The 22,073-nt window shown below is 37.4% G+C and overlaps 1 protein-coding gene across 1 annotated transcript; it reads right to left on the reverse strand.

Annotated features, from left to right (window-relative positions):
- Positions 1 to 188: 188 nt before the first annotated feature.
- On the reverse strand, positions 189 to 21,884 carry LOC114524992 (E3 ubiquitin-protein ligase TRIP12-like). The gene is given in 60 exon segments (XM_028546253.1): positions 189 to 738; positions 903 to 1,006; positions 1,122 to 1,167; positions 1,274 to 1,322; positions 1,539 to 1,652; positions 1,901 to 1,954; positions 2,162 to 2,538; positions 2,781 to 2,831; positions 2,983 to 3,091; positions 3,179 to 3,277; positions 3,390 to 3,458; positions 3,836 to 3,920; positions 4,229 to 4,289; positions 4,682 to 4,763; positions 5,134 to 5,216; positions 5,367 to 5,429; positions 5,595 to 5,793; positions 5,900 to 5,984; positions 6,202 to 6,227; positions 6,520 to 6,547; positions 6,826 to 6,857; positions 6,929 to 6,976; positions 7,119 to 7,205; positions 7,484 to 7,526; positions 7,614 to 7,663; positions 7,945 to 8,016; positions 8,147 to 8,182; positions 8,321 to 8,405; positions 8,667 to 8,752; positions 8,994 to 9,020; positions 9,134 to 9,240; positions 9,353 to 9,416; positions 9,584 to 9,791; positions 10,224 to 10,352; positions 10,354 to 10,808; positions 11,140 to 11,374; positions 11,685 to 11,734; positions 11,917 to 11,984; positions 12,087 to 12,198; positions 12,536 to 12,589; positions 12,694 to 12,762; positions 12,901 to 13,008; positions 13,197 to 13,250; positions 13,597 to 13,689; positions 14,007 to 14,102; positions 14,302 to 14,337; positions 14,515 to 14,580; positions 14,682 to 14,764; positions 14,946 to 15,041; positions 15,486 to 15,539; positions 16,257 to 16,295; positions 16,794 to 16,822; positions 17,419 to 17,490; positions 17,823 to 18,398; positions 18,654 to 18,812; positions 19,320 to 19,367; positions 19,593 to 19,622; positions 20,003 to 20,062; positions 21,524 to 21,616; positions 21,722 to 21,884. Coding segments are annotated over 59 exon segments (5,850 nt in total). The 5' UTR covers positions 21,577 to 21,616; positions 21,722 to 21,884; the 3' UTR covers positions 189 to 541.
- Between the last annotated feature and the right edge of the window lie 189 nt (positions 21,885 to 22,073).

Genomic DNA, 22,073 nt, shown 5'->3' on the forward strand with positions numbered 1-22,073 from the left:
CCACAGAAGTTCAGGAGTTTTTCTTCGAATGAGTTTAATTCATTTACTCTTTCCATTTTCCATCTAAAGTGTAGACTTTTCACCCAAACTTGTAAGAACTTGGCTTTAAAGATCGCAGATAATATCAGTAAAAAAATAAATATCAGTCTTTCACAGTGACTGTGCAGTTCATGAAATCAACAAAGAAATTACTTGTTGAAAATAAACGCCATTCTATTTCTATTGTTATTATCCGTCCATGCATTTGTCTATCTTACACGTACGATCACCTCGCAAATCCTTAAAAACGAAGATTTGCATTAGCTAACAGTTGCATACAAATTTCGAACGAAACAGCTCACATTAAAACGCAACAAGGAATTTACAAAAAGGTTTGCTATGGTATCGCGAGTCGAAGGAAACACAACGCCATGTTTCTTTTTTGACCTCGTCCAGTTATCTGTAGGGTTTGTTTTTTTAAAAATTAATGTCAATTTATACAAGTGTTCAAATGGCATCATCAAGTCACGCGTCGCGTTTGCCCTCAGCTGTTTTAGTAATCTTATGAAAGATGGAAGGAATGTTGGCCTTCCACAGCAGCTTGATGTAATTTTTCTTTCATGATTTCTTTTGTAGAGTAATCCGGTAGCTTGAGGTAGTTCATGCAGGTCATGACAGATGGAAGATAACCATCCGGGCACAAAGATGCTTCAAGCGTTTTGCGAACGATCTTTAACGGTGGTGTAAGTCGCTTGAAACCTGTGAAATACACAGAGAGAAAACGGACAATTTGCATTATAGACTATTTTCCCCTCATCTTTGCAAGGATGTGTCATCTTCAGAAAGCGCATACTATCAGAAAAATATAATGTGTAGGACTGGCGACGAAGGTAAATCATATCCGTAGATTATAATATACAAACCTCCGACAGGCAGTTTCGGACTTCCAGTAACAAATTGTAGAAAACGTCTTCTTTCGTCTTTGTCGTATGAACTAAGTATTTCGAATAGAAACTTGACAGCACGGCTGTAAAGAGAACATCAAGTATTTATTTGGAAATATTATAAAGTATGAGATATGAATACAGGAGAAAATAAAAGAAAATACCAATTTCATGAAAAAAGTATTTAGACGTACAAACCTGTCATGTGTATAACCGTGATCCGGTCGGCAGTTTTCCATTAAACCTATACGAACAAATTAGACGCATATATAACATGACGGAAAATTTTATGCTTTATAACATTTTGAGCGCGAGTTTATCTCTTGGATGTGAACAAAATGATAACTTACTTTTGACATCCCATGTTTCAGCTGTGCTTCCACACAGTAGTAAATCCATCTAGAAACAGAACGGACGGTTTTCAGGCTATAAATATCAATATATCCCAACCCGACCACGTCCCATACAAGGTTAATTCTTTTTGAAAGGTGGTGCCGTTGTAGCTAGAATTTCCCACTACCTCTTAAAACAAGATATTATCAAAACAGACAGAGTTTTGATGACGATTTCAACACTTTTCAAATATAAATGGAATTAAGTTGAATAACGGCCTACCTCCTCTGGTGTGAAGCAGCTTAAACTGGACAAGGGAAACACGGTCTCGAAGCCTTCTTTAAAGGCTTGCATTTGTTTTGTAACTCCATCAATCAAAGTCCATTGTACCACCAGCTAAAAGAGAATTTTGAAAACTCGTGAGTTCAAAACTCGAGAGAATTTCACTCAATCAAGTGCGATCAAAAGCACTTATTTTCAACTGGGCGCGCAAATGCTAGCTTTTAAACATAAACTTGTTCTGGTGTATACGATCTCATTAAAATCGTGACAAAGAAATGAGCTGTACAACTCTTCAACAATATAAAAGCTTTTAATGTGAAATTGAAAGATTCGAGATGCACATTGCAGTAAGGTTTCCCTACCTTGATGTATTCCTCTAAATTGTGTATTGTGACTGGGATATCTTTTCCACCTTTCTGGAAATATTTTATAGCGGAAAAGATGTCATTTAAAATAATCATATATGTATAGAGGGTTGGTTTGAAAATCAAATAATATAATTTAATCTACAAAACTTTATAATTATTCAAAAGTAACTCATATTATAAGTAACTCAAACACATTCAATTCGCTTTGTCTTGCGATAAATTAAATGTGATAAATAAAAAATGAAAATGTCTAACCTTGAGGTCTATTGTAGTTCCTGGTAGCCTGAAATCTAAGTCAAGATCTTCGATAGGCAAACCATCCAAAGTTAAGGATTCCACAGCTAACTTCAGACTGTCTGCTGTATGTGAAGTATCCGCTTCAAGTCTCTTACGTTTGTGAACAATATCTCGAAGCTGGGCGACAGACTTGGCAAGGACCGGGTCAATATGATGCAGATCACGATAATCTAACATGCTCTCCTTACCAAGCATCCATTTGAAGAATGCCTGGCTTAAAGGAATGTCCAACATACGAAAGTCCATAATGGCTTTCGCAATAAACTTTCCCAAGAAACGGAATTTCGATTTTAGTTTTGTAACCTGGCTTGCTTTAGTGTTCTTAGCAATCGGAACTATAAAGCGAAAAATGGAATATGGGAGTGCTTGTTAAACGAAAGATAAGTTAAGTGGCACAATTTTATATCTAGTGAATGACTAGTGGATGTGTCTAAGGTTGTTCCTGCGACCTAGAGTTTCTTCCTATTGTTCTAGTAGGTTATTTAATTGAATTATTCTGTTGTGTGACCTGCAACGGTCTTCGTCTCCTAGGCTAATCATATGTTACAAGACAATATACAAGATCAACAATTCTTACTGGGATAGAGTCCCACTGAAGAGAAAACATACGAAACTTCTTTCTGAATATCTAAATGTGACAGACAAGAAATAGATTTCATTAGATTCACCAAATATTGTGGCAATAAAAATTCCAGACAAAAAGGGAACAAATTAACATCTGTACACTATGAGCAATATCTTTAAAAGTTCGCCAAAAAGTCAAACACATAAAAACTTACCTTCATCATCTGCTACAGTTTCGCCTCGCCAAATAGCCTGGTCAGCCCGTTGAAACTCCCTGGATACTAACGCATAAAACTCTAATGTGGGGCCAAGACCAGTTCCAACCTTAAACGAGACAATTTAATGTTGGGTGAAAAGAAAAGTACGATATTAATTAAGATATTATTTAGCCTTAACTCTATATTTACAAACCTCGTCTTGATATTGTATTTCCAAAATTGCACGAGAACTTCCGACCTCGTTGACGATCTCTTCGGCTTGTTTGAAGATATTATCACGGGAGACAGTGCGCTGAAACAAAATAATAATAATTCAATCATTCTTCAACCCCAATTTCAAACAAACGATCATTCATTGGACGTGCTTCTCAAGAATAGAGAAAATACATGCATTCCTTGTGTACCTTTTTTCTTTCTAAACGTGGAGTGACTCGATCAGTTCCTTCGGCACTCAGCAAATCTGGAATTGTTTCCTAAAAACAGAGGAAAATATTTCCCTTGATTTCGATGACTAAAAACTGTCTGATGTCTTGGGTGGTAGGAGCCTTCCATTCGACTGATTGCTAAGGCCTAAGTCAAACGTCGCTCTTTTCATGCACCGAGCCTAAAGCAAATGAATTAAATGTCTTTGTTTGAGCTGATTTGCATTAGGCCCCAAGTATCGTAGGAACTTTGAAGTCCTCTGCAATCACAGGCGAAACGGTACGCGGCCGCATTGTACTACAACCTCGCATTCCTTGTTTGTTTCCTCTTAACTAGCAGTATTTCAAATTACCGCCCAAAATACGAACCATTGTGTCACTTACACGGGCTCAATTGACAAAGTAAACATCGCTTAAGAATGACATACCTGTAATTTACTCATTGCTCTATCTCTATCAAACGTGCTGCAGTAAAATAACTGTTGACGACATTCAAACGGAAACAGAAACGGACTAGGAAAAACATAAAAAACATCGTTTACAAGGAGTGGTACAGATATGATAATTATTTATATTGATTAAGACATCCTGAATGCTGGTTCACCCGATAAAATTCAGATCGCTAAATTTACTACATTTTTCATTCCTATGCATGGTGGCTTCGGCATGCATGCACCGTCTAATATTCGAGATTTTCTCCACCATTGTCGGTGGCGGTTGCACTTCTCGCCTACATTCTCCCCTGCCTGTGGTCGGTGCACCCCACTAAATACAGAAATGAATTCACCACTTTCAATAGATAACTAGTTTTATCGTCTAACCATTCGTGTGCTAATACACCAAGCCAGGTAGGAAGATTGCCAGTCATAATTGCGATCGGATCTAAAATGGACATGACTTAGTGTTCACAAATAGGTATATTAAGAAATATAAGCAAGTGGGCGAGGACTTGGACTAAGAGGTTACATGAACTACACCCCGCCGTGTTGGATTAGGACGGCAATGTTCAAGAGAAAAATTCCAAAATATCGTCGAAAAGTAAAAAATTTCCCGCGATTTTCATCTAAATTGGTCAAGTGACCCCTTAGTGTATGAGTCACACTATTCGAGGGTCGTTAGCAATATGAAGCTAGAGTTTTAGTCGCCTAGACACATTGTATGGACTTCCAATCGAATTCACTCTCATTCTTAACGAGAAATATGAGATTCCATTGTCTATATGACTAACTAATTCTACTGTGATCTATCGCACAATTACTGTCTATGGTATGTACCTTGAAGTTGCCGCGAAGCTTTCGCGGTGAGCTTTGTGCTGATAAATTCAGCAGGGGGAATCAAAGCACCTCTGTCATCCAACTAAATAAAATACAAACAATGAATATACCTCTTAGAAAAAAGGGAGAGGGGGAGGGTGATTAACCTCCTAGTTTGGCGAAAACTTCCGATTCACGTGTGAGGATAGGTTTGATCAAATTGACGAAAGCCCTGACAAGAAGTTAGTAACGAGAGATATCTGGACCAACACTATGCATGTCAACGCATTAATCAAACTGCCATAACACCTGAACGCAATATGGAGGATTGATACCGTAGCCTTTCCCGCGTGAAACAGCACAAGATTATATAAGGAGAACATGCATTAATGGTGAAGTGTGATGAATAAGGTCGGTCAAATTAATATATATCCTCATATGTATTAAACACGTATATTGCTCCAAACGCTAACCTCGTAAACTGTCCCCCACTTTGTGTTGAGGTTGAAAAGTGTTTGAAGAAGACGTATGCTTTCCACAGACGCATCTTTTAGTTCTATTATAAGAACGATGAAATTATAAGGTTAAAACAACTACAAACGAGTAAAAAACTGTTGTATCAGGCATGCACGGATATTTTCTCTTTTTGTAACTGGATGTAAAATACTTTATCTAGGTGCCTTTAAATATACAATTGTCATCTTACCGTTTTGTGCAGTTATCGAACTCGCAATTATAGACATACTGGACGAGGCGCCGTTATTGTTATCTACAGAGAACAGATTTCTCATTTAAAACCATTCACAAATCATCATTTCGTAAAGGTTTTAATGTGCAATGGAGGACCTCGTTTAATAGTGAGAATAATATGTACAGTTCAAGTGTATAATAAAACACACGCACAGTGCCCTATAGTCTAATAAGAATAACTCACCTCTCAAGGAGTCTTTATTTCTTTTTCCTTGAGATTTCCTTGCTGTTTTTGATGGAGTGGCATTATTAGGTGTCCTACTGGACGAACTGCTGCTCTCACCTGTATCTTGACTGGCACGATAATGAATGGTATGCGTACCAACCCAAATACTTGGTCTCCCGAGGACACCCTCTTCATCTTGATCTTTATCTTCATCAGCCTGTAATAGGCAAAGCAATAGTCAGGCATATAAAATAAAGGCAGGTCCTTCATCCCGTAGGCGATGATTTGTATAACAATGCGAATATATACACTGAATTTCTAACCTGTCCATACTGTTTGACGGCCTGATACACGGTCATATTGTAAGGTAATACTTTGTCTCCAATCATGATTTCCAGGTAATGCCGGCTGCAAGGAATAAACACAGTGAACACACATGCAGTAAAACAACAAAAGATAAGAGCGACAGAGTCCTGAAAATATCACACAATGGATAGGAGATTAAAGAGGAAAATTCCGGAAAGAAAATATTCACCACAGAAATGTTCGAGCCTTTTTTGTAATTGGATAAATGAATCGAGCAGCCTCGTCGATTTACTAATACTCAACAGCCTAAGCAATTTACCTTTGTGCGCCTGGGCTCTGGAAAGCCTGAAAGAGGAAAAAATAAATACTCAGTAAGAATGAAAAAAGCAAAATATGATAAACAAACCAAATATTTTCATTGTACTGCATCATTTATCGTGACATAATACGAATGGTCATATAGTAACAACCGACATGGTGCTAGGATGAACCGAAGACAAAGCATTCACCTTCGTCATGCAAACGTTGCACAATTATACAATTATTTTAAATATATAAGATAAATATCTAAAGCGTCTCGACGCGTTGATTGACTACAAACAACATCTGTGACAATAATATACATTTGAAATCTTACCAACGCTTCTTCGATATCTTCTTCAGAACTAAATGGCGAATAAAATAATTAGATTGCACATTAACCCGCAGCTACCCAGACGATTTTTCTCTTTCCAGCGAATGTTATTGCATGGCTGAAGTATGCACACAGTTGTATGACCTCGGCGAAGTAATTAAGTGATATAATCTGTTTTAATTTTCTCAATAATACTTTTTAACAAAACACTCGCATTGGGGAGTTCACAAACAACATCAAGCATGTAGCTATAATTTGAAGTAGTACTTCTCATAATGAGTGAAAGTAAAATACATAGTGAATACTCACAGATCATCGTCACTACCCTCCTCGTCAGCATCCTAAAACGTGGAACATCATATTATTTTATCAGTATCGTGAAAAGAACAATTCACAGTTTGAAAACTATTACCTCTCTTACGCGCCCATATCCTCGCAAAACCAAATACCTTTCAATAGCCTAAAAGGTCAACAAACGTCATAGAATTTAAGCGTAAACATAATAGAGAATTTTCATACACCTTTTGCACTATTTAGCAAAGAAATGTTCCGAATCATTTGATCAATATTCCAGCCAAGCGGTTTGACAAAAAAAAACTCACCTGGACAAGGGCAAGTGGATCAATCTTAACAGGACCGCCACGCCAATTCTTGACATTGGTGCTGCCTGGATGTCTCTGAAGGAAGCACTGAAAAGAATACAACAATATCAAGGTGTTTCCAGGCATTTGAATATCGAACAGAGTTGTTAATATGACATGAGGGCAAGTACTTTACAAACAGACGTGACCATTAAACGGGAAATGATTGACTCTTATAGTGTGGAAATTGTATTCCAATGCTGATAATTGAATATTTTCATGCTACACAGTTTAGAATTCAAACAGTTTCCGGACCATGTTTCCATGCAATTTCCACACACAAAACTTCCTCAGTGCTATAAATTGATCAAAATTATTTAATATACCTTGATTTGATGAGAATTAAAGAATCTTAAAGTCTGAAGACCCCTGAAAGTGAAGAAGTGTTATAAACATTTCACATCGTGTTTCACCTCTCTTAGGCTTTATATATAGATGAAAATATCTTACTCTTACCGTGAGCCATTACCACAACCGCCTGGTGCATCATGGATTTTGACAGGAAACTAAAAATATTTAATATAACATAGGGTACATTAAACTAAGATGACTTAAATATATAAACTAAATTAAGATAAACACACCAGGTCTAAATAAAGTTAACTATAACTTCGGAAAAAATGTGGGGATAGGGATCAATGTCGCGTGTCATGGCATATTACCCAAAAATGCAAATTCCTGGTACATAATACAGGATTGTCGAACAATTCGTATATTTGCCGAAACCTGAAATGCATTTCGATTGCTTCAATTTTCAATATTTTTAGCACAACATGGAAACACACACCTGTTCTTGTTGGTTAACACAGGCATGAAGTTTCTGAACAAGAATGGTGAACAAAACTCTTTTATCATCATCCTGCGGGCACAAATATGAAAAACACAATATTTAGGACAGGAGTATCTTTCCTAATATAGGAAGAGGTTATAGCTGCAATATTTGCAAGCACACCAAACAATTATTATCATGCAGCTACATGTATACTTACAGGGCCATGAAAACATTCATTCACATCCTCTGAAGGCTATTTGAAACAAACAAACAAAAACATAAAACAAACCGAGAATAGCAAGACAAGACAAGTCCTAAACTACCAATAATGATTCAAAATGTTCCAACATTTGCATGACGTTGTTTTGAGAAAAATAAGTCGAATACTTACAGGACAACCAAGGAATGCCTGCAGAAAGGTCTTTAGATGTTTTTCATGAGAAGAACGTGATTTCCCCGTCGGTCGATTTAGATAACTGCAAGTAGAATGTGTTGCAAAATGTGTAGCACAAAAGTCGTTGCGAGTGGGGAAGTTGTGAGTATCTCGGTATTGGCCAGAATGAGGGAGATTGCAAGACGGACATGAGAATCAATTGAACATGCATTTTACTGAGAGTTGAAGCGATTTCTCAATAGGATATTGATCGAGAAGTGCTTGAACAATGAGATACAATCAGATTCATTTGACTACCTAGTTATTTGGCTAGCGAGTTTTTACAATACAGGCGCCATCTTACCTGAGTAACTTTGGTACAAGGCCACTGTGGATAATTTCAAACGCTGACGCACTTTTCTCGTTCTCCGACAGAACCTGCCCTATTGCCTGGTGCAAAAAGACGAAACGCTATTCTAGCGTAATAATTTTGGCTCTGAGGCTGAGGTGATCGCTCAGGATAAATTTTTATCTAAAAGTTCATAACTTGCAATGCCAGAGGATAGGAAATGCTATCGCTCCTTCACATTAGAGTTTAGACACTTTTGACGAACCCAAAACATACGCAGAACTAAATTACATGAGAATTTTCTAGTAAAATAAACTTTTTGGACTGTGCGATTCTACATACCTTTAAAGCCTGGTGATCTTCATTGCACTGTGACCAAAATAAAAAGAGTAATTGTCAAACTGGGGGGATGATTTCAACAGATGCATGGCCATGGTACATAATATACACTAGTGAACTGGTTAGACCAAAATTTTACTTACGCCCATTCCGAGTTCGCTAGAAGCATTGCTAAGCCTGTGAAGAATACCCAGAGCAGGGTGCGATTCACTTTGTTCGTTTTCAAAATATGTTGAAGTAAACTTTATTGCTAAAAAATATCACGTTTGATAAATATATATTATGAATAGCTGTCCAGCCCTACGCGTGGATTGTGAATGTGTTATCAACAAAGTAACCAATTGAACTTTGTGTAAACTCACCTTGTTGCTTGATCCAAACTTTTATCTTATACTTGCTTTCACTACAGCCGCTGCTAGCTTGAGTCTACATAGACAATACATTGAAGTATATTTAGGACTGACAGAAAAATAACGTAGATAGTGTATATCAGCGGTATGTAGTAAAAAAAGAAACCATGAGTAAAGACAATACTCACACGGCTTAATTCATCAGGCTCAGGTAAGTATAACGATGATTTAAATAACACTTACTTTAGGTGTTTTACTGGCAGGTGTGGTGGTATTCTTGAGAGAAACACCGCGTAACGAAGACAACATAGCGGTTGGTACAGAAGACATTGAGGATGATCTGGGATGTGTTGCTTCTCCTCCCTCTCGAGGTGTTTCTAATGACGTTGACTTCTTGTAGCTTATGCGCTTTGATCTTCTTTTCTTCCTCAATACATCGCTGAATTTCCGACTGAAGGAAACAAAGGTAATAGAAACGCGAGTTCAGAAAGCCTCGCAAACTACACGCGACCAACAACAATTTTTAACCCATAATTGGTTTCTTCACCTGACGATATTACTTATAAAGTAAATATTAATATTGTGTATTTTAATACAATAGTTCGGACAAAAAGGAGTCGATACCTTATCATCTTCTAGAGAGCTAGTATATACGCGCGAGTCAACCACGAGGACTCATCAGTGTTAGAACATGAATGTAAAAGGGGGTATTTGATGGGCAGCCTCATCGCGACGCATTTAACACGAGTTCTCGCAGTTATAAATACCAGATCATGAAGTTAAATCTGATGTTCCTATAATCTACAAGCCTGTGAACCCGAACAGTCTCCGCAGAAACTAAACGATTAGCTTAAACAAACGATGTAATCGATAGTGAATGTACCTGGTTGGAGGCGAATGATTCAGAAATCCATCTTGTGAGCCAGCCTCATTCATCTCCTCGTCGACAACTTTCTCTTTTTCGACAGGACTCTCTCCCCCCTCTTCCTGCCTCGTCGCCCGGGACCTCAAGCGAGGCTGTGGCAAGTTCATGAATTTTGTGCATAACACCTTCGCGGCGAAAATGCACGTGAAAATACTCGGGAAGTTTCTGCATTAATATATCCGCCATTTGCAACGCATTTACGACTGTTCTCAGGTCGCTCGACGCGAGCATGCCCGCCATTTGCGACGAGACAGGAAATTTCTCTATCAATTTGTTTAGAAGTTCTGGCGGAGAGTAATACAACATTCTTAGTATGCCGTTCAAACACTTGTGTCGTACGGCAGGACCGACCGAGGAGTTGTGGACTTCGTTCAGTTCTCCAAATAAAGTTAGTGTGAAGTTGGATGAGATCTCGCTGCCTTCTTGTAAGAAAACAATTCTTTCATCTTCTTTCTTTGCAGTACTCACTGACAGCGCCGCATTAGCGGACTCCGCGCGTGAACAACGCTGTATGGGACGCGATGTGCCAGTGTCTTCATTAATCTAAATAAAAATAAAAACTCGATGTTTAGTCCCATTAGGAAAATAATTCTTCTTCAAAAGAAAGAATAGTTAATGCTTGATGAAATACATTTTAAAATGTCATGGTAACCACTGATGATTTATCGGTTATGGAGATCAGGGTCCAACCAGATTATCTGATTGCAGGTTAATCTCAACCGTATCCCCTCCACTAACAATAAAGAATATATTATTTAGGATGATTTCCGTCGATTCTCGAATTGTGATTGCTATGAGCCGTTGGTAATGCATTCTTTTACTGGGCTATAGATCAGTGAGCCATCCACCAATCAGAGCAATGATTTTTCAGTACCTGTTGCATTGAATTGAATTCAACGATGTAGCTTCTTCCTAGTGTGTTCAAACTCAGCTCATCCTCTCCACCCTGGTGAGCAGCCTCGATGATTCTGCTATCAATCCACGAATACGAATGCCAGACATTTTGATCATCTTTCCACTGCCAATAGGCTTGCTCTGGTCTATGGCCTTTACTCAGCAACGAGTCAAAAGAAAATATGCCATCCGAAGGTAGATTAGGAAGTAATTCGCTGTCAAGGAGAACGTTCCAGTTTGAAGTTTGTGTAATTTATTCAAGCAGATTTACATTGAGGACGGAAACGGCAAAGACGACGTGAGAGACATACATCGGGCAATTATTTGCCATTTTCAAGTCGTCTAAACGCCCCCGTTCTCAATCTTAATCTATAAATTTGCCAACTGCTTGGAACATTACATGCGCTCATATTGTCGTTTTTATCAAATACTGATATATCAGCATTGCATGTCTCCGCACGTGACTAGAGTACAATTTAGATGCGACTTAAATGACTGTGGTGACCATAGTCTTGGTATACTAACCTGATAAGACAAGTAATCTCATAAAATTCTTGTGGCGTTCTGGGTGAAAGCTATAGAAAAAGAAGCAGTATAAGAATTCCCGTTAATTCCCATTTCATGCTCATTAGGACCATGTATACACATGCATACTTGATCTTACAAGTAAAGTATAGTGAAGTAACGCCCGCTGGCGGTGCACCACGTGCACCATACACTTACGAGATGTTTGAGATAAACTAGAGATGTTTCGTACCTCGGGACTTTCTGTCTCTTTCAATTCATTCGCTCCCATTAAGAGAAACCTCAGTGTTTCTGCAATGTCTTTGAGGAAATATAAAAAAAATGTTAGAAGAACTATACAAGGAAATAAAAAGAATTCATCTGGGTTTTCGTATAGTAGTATATATCACACAAAAAACGTACTGTTTTTCAAAAGTTGAACAGCAATGTACGGACAGTTTGCACACATCAGAGCTAACATGCGAAGTACAGCAACAAACGTCCCTGTACTCACCACCGGGGGAGTTACAACCAACTAAAATAAAAAAGGGCACAATGAGAATATAAATAAGTGTCCCTTTAAAACGTAACCAAGACTGAGGATTAGTCTCATACACACGATAATTGCGGATAATGCGCCTGGACCAAACTAGCGTTAAGGGGCAAATTAATGTCATCCTAGAAACGTTTTTTCGACGATATAACGCTTGCCTTTGAGCAGGCACTAAGGCTAAATGAGCATGCAGGGCTAAATTCAAAATCACAATCAGCCTCAGAAGTAACAAACGTAGCTACGTAATATCCACTTAATCCTAAAGAGCGAAAGACAACAAAACTTGTTTTTAAACTTGATATTCCACCTTGGCACTCACCAATTGTTGAACATTTGTCAGTAAACTATGATGGGCAAGTTCCCGTAGCAGTTTCTGGAATACACAAAAAACACAATGAAGACATACTGTACAAGTTAGCTCGGCTTTGTCTACACCATACATGCAAAAAATATCATTGACTCGGGTGCAATATTTACCTCGTCATTATGAAGGTTATCAACCAGTCTTGTAAAGGCAAGACAGCAACTTTCTATAGATTTTTTATCCTATGAATGTAAATAGTTCGATATATTGATATATTGTTTCTGTAGCTAATCAACCCGCCTTCTCTGTAAACGTCATTCACCCTCTCGTACAGTATTAGAAACGGATGTGAACAAACCAATTCAAGTTTCGCTTCTTACCTGGATTTGAAGTTTTGCACTTAAAATAGGTATCGCAGTAGTTATCAGGTGAAAGTCATCACTGCTGACGAAGTGACAACAGTTAGCAGCAATAGCTAGGGCAGCTCTCTGGAAGAAAAGACAATACTGAGAATTTGTGATTCAGAGAGGACACCCCAGGCTGTGATCAACAGAAATGAGATGCAGAATCTCGGGGATCTAAATCAACCGCTAAAAAGTGGGTTGAATTACCATTGTTGTAATCATATACATATTGTTGGCATATTCACTATAGTTTATACGATTGCTTCCATTACCTGAGCGGTTATTGAGAAGAAATCCAGAAAGGTTAAACATGCAGACATTCCCTCCTAAAATAAAAGTATACATTCTTTCTTAACAACCAATAGAATATCTCCTTTATTCAAAACTGGATAGTTCGAAACTCCAAAGTTAAGAGATATTTTCGGGATAACGAAAGTGATACAGGAGAAAGCTGTTATGTACAAACTCGTTCCCTTTTATTGTAATGTACTGTACATCTAGAAATACAGCCTATATTTATAATGCTCGAATGTCCTGACCATTCATCTTATGCCGATAGACCAATAGTGATCTCAGTGTACCATTTATTCGTTTGAGATTCATCCGTTCTCTTTGTTTTACATGCAGTGGTCAAGCTAATCGGCTTATGTAGTTAGTGTACAATTTACTTACACACTGCAGAATGGCTTTTCCGTGTCTTCTAGAAAGCATCTCTAGTGCGGTTAGAGCCTGTTCAGCCACATCCATGCACTGTATTGATTGCAGCTAAAGATTATAGATTAGACTCAAAGGACAAATATAACTATACTATAATAGTCTATAATTATTTGATTTCAGAAAGTAAGCAGCTGGCTGGTGTAATTTCGACTGTAACATCAACGTGTTGCAAAAACCGAAGAAGACACATTCCTATAATATACCAAACCCGGGACGTTTTATTGTAATTGATTAAAAAAGCCGTAGTTACAGTCTAGGAGACGATGAATATCTGTATACGTGTTTCAATAGCTAATTTCAATATTCAAAGTAGTTAACATGGAGCCTTATTGAGCTAGGTATAAATGTGAAGGCACGCCCAATACCTTTTGTAAGAAGGTTGGGACGGCTTCGACTACCACGACGGAGGATCTTGGAAGAGCTTCCATAAGATATGTCAACGCACGACAAGCGTGATTCATCTAGAAAGACACGATTCCACACAAATGTTATGTAACCATTATTGGATTGTGGAAATATCAAAACAATACTTGGGCGTTCACAATGTTGCCTGACGGCCTATTTTAGGCATTTTAGGCTAACGGAAAGTTCAGAGCATGAAAATTCTACTGAACAATAAATATAAACCATAATATGACGTACAGTGTAGTTGTGACTTACCATTTCAAAGTTGTGCTCCATTGATAAAAGGTTGATCTAATAAAGATTTCCATAACATAGTTATGTCTAATTTATATATATTTAAACAATTTAGCCTTAAATTTTAAGTTGTTTTCTTAATTCATATGGTTTTGGGATTTTCGTTTTGCAAACTTTCACAGTGTGATGTCCGAAACCCTACGTTTCCCAGCTCCCAAAATACCGGAGACTTACCAACGCAGGAACTGCTTGTTTAATAGGGAAACCTCCTAATGTATCTTCATTACCCATCACAAGAATCTAAACGACCAAAAAAAATGACATATTGGATTATGATGAAACACGGCGTGTTTGAAGTGTGGTACAACAAGCACACTGCCATTAAATGATCGTTACAATACCTGGCAGAGTTCCATAACGGCCTGCAACTGTTGGCATTCATCTGTCGATTGTATACCAGTCAGTAACTGTTGAACCTTGCCATCTAGAACGGCCAAGAGCAATCAAAATATTAGTATTTACGATGAAACCACAAAACAAAAACATTAAGAACTACGAGATACTTGTTCTTTAAAATATACTTTCATTCAATTTCAAAGAGGTATCGTATGTACCTCGCCTGGAGGATAAGTAACAGCGCAAACGAAAGAAATGCTCGCACTTACTAACACCGCCGCTCATTGACCTATGAAGAAGCTGATGCATTCTTGGTCCCAAAGAACCAAACAAGTGCGGGGGAAGGCCACGTGCTTCCAACAGTGCTGAAAGGCAATAAACACACGATACAAACGCAGCAATGAAGTATTCAGAAAGAGCCTTCAAAGCTAAAACAGAGCCGTCAAACTAGAACTATACATCAACGTTTCTGACCAAACGCACTCCGTATAAAATAGTGAACCAATTTCGCTCCAGATCTAAATAAACAGTTATATTCATCCAATGAAAACCAGTTGTCGACGTTTTGACCTAAGAGCCTTCGTCGGGAGAGTTGGTATGGATCTCTCCTGACGAATGTTCTTCGATTAAAACGTCAAGACGTATTTTTGTCTATTTTAGGCAGTTGTTATACAGCAGCATTTGACGCGGAGTTGTTTAAAGACGCTGCATGCAACGCTGCTCCCTAATTATATGAAATATATTCAAGTAAGTTATTGTACACAGAAATTTCGTTATATAGATCTGTATGATCAAGCTGCAAGGTGTACCTTGTAAACGGGAAAGATCTTCATCAAGCCTTCCATCGTCGCTTCCTTGAGAACCTTCATTGGGGAAAATTAACATACAATTAGCAGCAATCACAGCGGTACGGACTTCATATCTGACTACCAGTTATTGAATGCGGTTACTGTATATTCACTTCATATCTAGGGCACGTCATTAAAACGAGTTGTGTATCGAAAGGGATTGCTGGAATTTTACGATATATTCCGATTGTGTATCGGAATTGAATATATGGCTTTTTTGTAGCATCATGAATATGCTAATTTATACATATAACTTACAGATATACTAATTAATTCTAACAGAGCAGTTCTATAGACACAGTTCCAGATAGGAACAATACGATTAAAAAACGATGATAGCATGGAATGTACTTGTTTTACATGAGGGTACTTTAAGCATTAAACTAGGGTTTAAACAATCACGAGTACGACTATGGCTCGAGAGTGATACATCAATAAATAGGGTATGAAATAAACTGTGAGCTAGAAAGATTTTTTAATTGGTCAAATATATTTCCCACGCGGTTTTTGATTGGCTTGCGATTTCAAATGATATTTTTTACGTGTGTTTAAATACGATTTTTCTCGGTGGCGTAAATCTCTATACAACACTCATGTTCATATAATAAAATGATATATTCCATGAGTCAGTACATTCTCAAAAATCAAGATGGAAACAACAGATTTTTTCATTTCAGGTTAGAGCAGTGCATGGCAATACATGCACATTACATCTGCATGGGTACTACTTACCACTTGCCCCTTGAGAAAGTTCGCTAGATCTGTCTTGACCTGAAAGAAACGGTATTGAAAATGAACCGAATAAAATGTATTTCATATTTCCAGGACATTCTTTAATAGAAAAATAATTTTAAACATACAAGCCCTGCTTAAATAAACAATTCGTGCGTCTTTAAAAATGGTGTAATAAACAGATAAGTTTCGTAGTGAAATTTACGTCTCTCAAAAGTATAACTGCACTCTAGGTCACACGAAACATTACACTGCACATGAAACACGCCCTTAATCAATAAAACACCCAACTATGATAACGCGAATTATGATGCACTGGTCATTGTCAACTGGGATATGGGGCTTTGCGAAGAAAGAAGTATATGGAAAATTTGCAATAGAGAACATGTATACTTGCTTAAAAGGACATTTTCTGACTTTATGAGCCTAATACATGAAAACACGACATCCTTTGCGCGCTTCGCGTTCATCTGTTCAGGGTTTGAAGTTTTGAATGGGCAGCCATTCGTATAACAGGAGTATATATGTAGTTCATACCTGACGTTGAAGGTTGCTCTGGGGCGACACTAGAATAACAAAATAATTTATGTACGTTTATTGATTTAAAACATTGAGCAGCTATTGCTATATTATACATACTGTACAAATCAAATATAACAAACTAACCAGTGTTCAACAGATTCAACTCACTACGACTATCTTACCAAAGAGAAAACATACTAATTTGTCCTTTATAGAATTTGTTGCGATTTTGCGGAGTTGTTGATAGAGATAGGAAGTTACGGGATATAACCCACAGTGCATGTGTTATATATGACAGTGAATTTGTTGACTAGGTGTGTTGAAATCGAGGAACTAGCCAAGGGCTTTTAACATGTGTTAAAGGGACAGTTTGTAGCTATATTGCAGTTCTTGTATGGAAAAGATTCAAAAAACACGAAACGAACAACCAAAAAAACTTGGAGTGACAATTTTTCACCCAGTTTCCGAAGCATGTTCAGTATTATTCAACTGTAGTGATTTAACTGATTCGGAAAACCGGCCAAGGATAACACGTTTTGGTCCGCAAAAATGCTAAAGCCGCAGTTTTGGAAAATACCTTTTCATTAAACGCATTGTTCATGCATATAGAGTTCGAAAAGAAAGAAATTCAACAACATACTCGTCTGATGACATATTTTGCCTTTGTCGGCGTTGAAAAAAGCTGTTTTTCCCCCGAGCAGCTCGCCGACTACTAGAAAAGTGGAAATGACTGTTAATCACTGGTCAATTTTTTGCGAAATTATTAAGGTACCAGTATATATAATACATATGTACATAGAAAATAAAAACAAGTATTAGACGTTTTTGCTGCACGCCTGTGAAAAATTAAACACGATACACTACAGTACCCCCGAAAAAATGCAGTTAACGTCGTTAAATCGTTTACTTTACGAGTGTTTTTTTTCATTGAAGTTTGAACTTCCCGTCATGAAGTCAGGACCTCCTCCCCCCCCGGAGGTGTCCCAGGGTGTTTTAAAAGGCGGGGTTCTACCCTGCTTCTATATACCAACTCCATTCACTCACTTGTTACTTGCGCAGGATCCCGTTGCTTTTTTCTTTCTAAGCGACTGTCGCAAGCCTGATGGCTCGGACAGATCACTTGGATCAGCTGTAGTAGCCTCTTCGTTTGTCCTGAGTTGGAAAAGAGAGATGCGCTTCTTTAACCTCGCATGAACAGACGCACGTGCGCTGCTGCTACTACTGCTTTCCTGTGACCGTTGCTCGGATCGCTTTAGCTTAGGATTAGATGAAGTAGCCTCCTGCTCTGTTGCCAGTTGCTTTCGCAGTCGTAGACGCCTCTGACCAACACCCGCGTGATCATACAGCTCAGTCGACGTCTCCAAGGAGCTTGCACTGCTGCTCGCCGCCCTTGCTACATGTTTCTTTACATGAGGAAGCGACGTAGAAGATCCCGATGCTGTACTGTCAGATCTTGTATCGGGTAGACTCACTGATGATGTAGGTTTGTGAAGACCTGGAACAGACGAACGTTTACCACGCGCGGTTAGCGAAGGTACACTTGCTGATGGTGTGAGATCACTTGCACTGCCAGGCTGTTCACTCTCCCCACCTCTTGTACTGCCACTGGAGGTCTTCCCTCTATAAGATAGCACATACATATACGCCAAGTCAAAATATGGTAACGATTAGTAGCATGGGGCACTACTTCACGATTGCCTAGTGTACGTACTTCACGATAGCCTGGTGTACTCTGCAATCCGTGCCTTTGTGACAAACTCTCAGTTGTTTTAGTTGTTCGATTTAGGTGTTCACGATAACACACACATGCAACTTTTCTCCGATGATGTGTAGATGTTATTCATGGGTTGCGAGGGTCCCTCCCTACAATCTTACCTTCTTGAATTCCTTTCGTTCGCCGGATAGGAAACGTTGATATCAGATCGACGATTAGAAACGGTTCTTCTGCTGAGGTCAGAACTAGCAGCAGGTGATGACGATCTGGACGCTGAAGCCCCCAGTGTTAACAAAGATGTACAGCTTCGGGTTCTGTGACTAAAAGAAGAGCATAAAAATTACTCTCTAATCTACAGAGTACAGCTACCTATCCCAGATTTACGTAGGTCATCTAACATGAACATAGATTTACGGATTTACGTAGGTCATTTAACATTTTCAATTTAATTTGACATAACCCAAGCAAACAAGCCTGAAAAAGTGCTAGAGGCTGGTCGTATCAAACTAGGATGGGCATGCTGAACATGATTTTTCAACCCTTGTAAAAGTGCTCTTAAAAAGGAATATCAATTACAGATTTTGAACTAAGAGTGACAAATAATGCAAATGTTTTGATAGAGTTTACTCATATAATGAGCAAGAGTTGTGTGATACATTGATGTTAGGGCTATTTGCAGGTGTTAGGGCATAGCAGGAAATAAATTTTAATATGTATATTCCATATTTTCCATCAGCACCCATGCACCGTAGGTTATACAATTTTAATTTTCAAGAAACAAACTATTTTTTGACATTTTTCTTTCAAAATAATTTCATCAAACCAACCTGATTGGTGAGCTTGGTAAAACTGGGACAGAGGTACTCCTAGCGGAACTAAAGAAAATGAAAACATTGGTACAAAGGAAATTGAAACTTGGCAATAGGTGCTCATTTCAAAACTTTATGCAAAATAATGACAAGTTTATCTTTAATAAATTGACCATTTTCTCATTTAAATAAAATAATATATATTTTTGTGAAACACAAAAAGCAGTGTGACTATGGCATACAAACAACAAAGATACTGCAATTTACTGTTTACAATAAAAATGTTCAAACCTTGCCAATGGTCCTGATGTTGTCTTTGGCCTGTAGGTAAAAAATATTACAGCCAAATTGTAACAAAGCATTTCATTTCCAACAGTGGCTAGGCTAATAAAACCCACGCTACAAGTACTTTCATTCAAGCAAAATCCCTGGGGAAAACATTTTGGCTTGCTAACAAATATCATTTGCTCCTATTTTTCATAGTTGATACTGTAGTTTACTGACTTCATTACTCAATTGCAGAAGAGCTGTAGCAATAAACAATTACTTAATTGTTCCCATGTTCGGATGCCAAACATGAGCTTCAACCAATCAGAACATGTGTTATACACATGTTATTTTTTAAATGCTTTTACTATACACAAAGTTCAATAATTGATATGTGGCAAAACCCACAGCATTTGGCAACAACATGAACCAACCTTTTATTTTTCGACTGTTCACTGTTATTTGGAGTTTTACGTTTCACTGATTCTTTGCCTCTACATTTACAAAAAGATATCTTCAGCATTAAATTTAGCAGTTTGAAATCCTAATTACTATGACGTATTTTTTTACATTCAAATTAATAAGTTGCAGTCAGGCAAACAAAAACAATTTACTTGACAGATAACATAAATACATTCATATTACAAGTGACTATAATGAGGTACCAGGGTAAAAACAGGAAAAATTAATAAGTTGTAACTTACAGAAGATGCACTGTACAAAATTGAAAGCTCAAAAGTATATATGTAAGATACTAAATTGTAATGCATCTATAATTACCACAGACCATTTATTTAAAATCCAGCTGTTCTTGTTTAAGTGTGAATTATTAGAATATATATACCCATTAAAACATTCAAAATACCTAGTAGTTAGAACTCAATAATAAATAAAAATATATGTCAACTAATCACATATATTGTACAAGTCTTTTAAATTTTTATAATTTGGGTGCATTACAGTATGTATACATATGTCAGTAATGAATGAATCTTAAAGCAAAAATTTAGCAGCTTAACTTGACATAACTGGCAAGGCAATTAATACTTGTTTTGAGCCTGATTTTTGTATGGTCATTAATAATTATTATCACAATTACCACCATTTGTAAACCAGGCCATAATGAAACATTAGCTCAATTCTAATTTTTACCTGTTTTAACTGAGACATGGTAAGGATTGAATAATTCAAGTTAAGAGACCTGAAGCTTAAATTGTTAGGTATCTTATGGTGAAGGAAAAATCTAGTGAATGTGTCCTATAGATTGAATTAGTGCTGATGTAAGCTAGCAACATGTCGATAGCACTATCATGTTCCAAACATTTTGTTGAACAGGCTATTTTAAATATTAATTCATATAAAACAAAATAAAACAGTTGAGACTTCCTAGAAATGTTTACCTAGAGTTCTTTTTATATATATACATATATATTCTCTATATATTGAACTGAACTGAACCATGTTCTGTAACACAACCATGACTATGTGTGTATCCATGACTGTGTGATAGGGTGTAACAATATCAGTTAATGAAGTAGCATATTTTGAAAATATATTTCATTATTATTATCCTTTATTTGCCAAGCAAATTTGTAGTTCAGAGAAAATGTGTTCACTGAGGCTCTATGTCAGTTTCATTATCATGCAAGCTGCGGTTCAGGAGCATGTGGTTTGGAAATTAATCAATGAGGTACAAGCTCAATTTCTATACATTATATGTTAAATAGCACAAGAAAGCAATTCCTTTGAACCATGTATTTATTTTTATGTTTTCAAACTGGGATTATCAAAATAACTTTGAAAATATTATTATCCTTTGAATTGAAACCACCATGAAAAGCATTGATAAACTTAAGAAAAATTAGAAAATACTGTTGTTATTCAACTAACTCAAGTAGATATATTTAATATAGTAATTCCTATATAGAAATGCAAATGCAGCTTAAAATACAAACCTTCTGGATTTTACGTTCCCCCCTAATTCCTCCCTCTCAAGGCTATTGTCCATAAACGCAAAGGCATCGCACGACCCTCAACTTTTGTTGGGTCTACAAAAGCCAAATAAAAGCTAACAAAAATGAAAATTAAAAACATGTCATAAACATACGCAGTAAAAGCGTGAAATAATGTCTAAAGGACACAGGTAGACGTACCAGAATTTCTGTATTCAATACACCTTCTCTTAGAGTTAAAAGCGAGTGTTAAAGAGTGGACGTTTGTCACAAGAAAGCAATGGAAATTGTCCTATTGCTTCTTTTGTAAATAGTGCTTCTCAGCTCTCTATCTTGTTCATCGGAGTCGCAGTATTGCAATTCGTGATTCGTGAGCCAATGACGTTTCAAGTTTCACTCACGTGACTGTCATCCTCAAAACAAAAACAGCACGCAAAAAGTAAAAGTTAACGAAATATAGCGAATTGCCGTTCCTTCCAATCCCACGCCAGTTGAATTTTCGTATGCCAGGCTGAAAATCAGGTAAAACTGTTTCTAACAATTCTCTAAAAAT

This window comes from Dendronephthya gigantea, unplaced genomic scaffold, assembly GCF_004324835.1.
Source record: "Dendronephthya gigantea isolate DGI-Jeju-01 unplaced genomic scaffold, DenGig_1.0 000032F, whole genome shotgun sequence".
Classification (NCBI taxonomy): Eukaryota; Metazoa; Cnidaria; class Anthozoa; order Malacalcyonacea; family Nephtheidae; genus Dendronephthya; species Dendronephthya gigantea.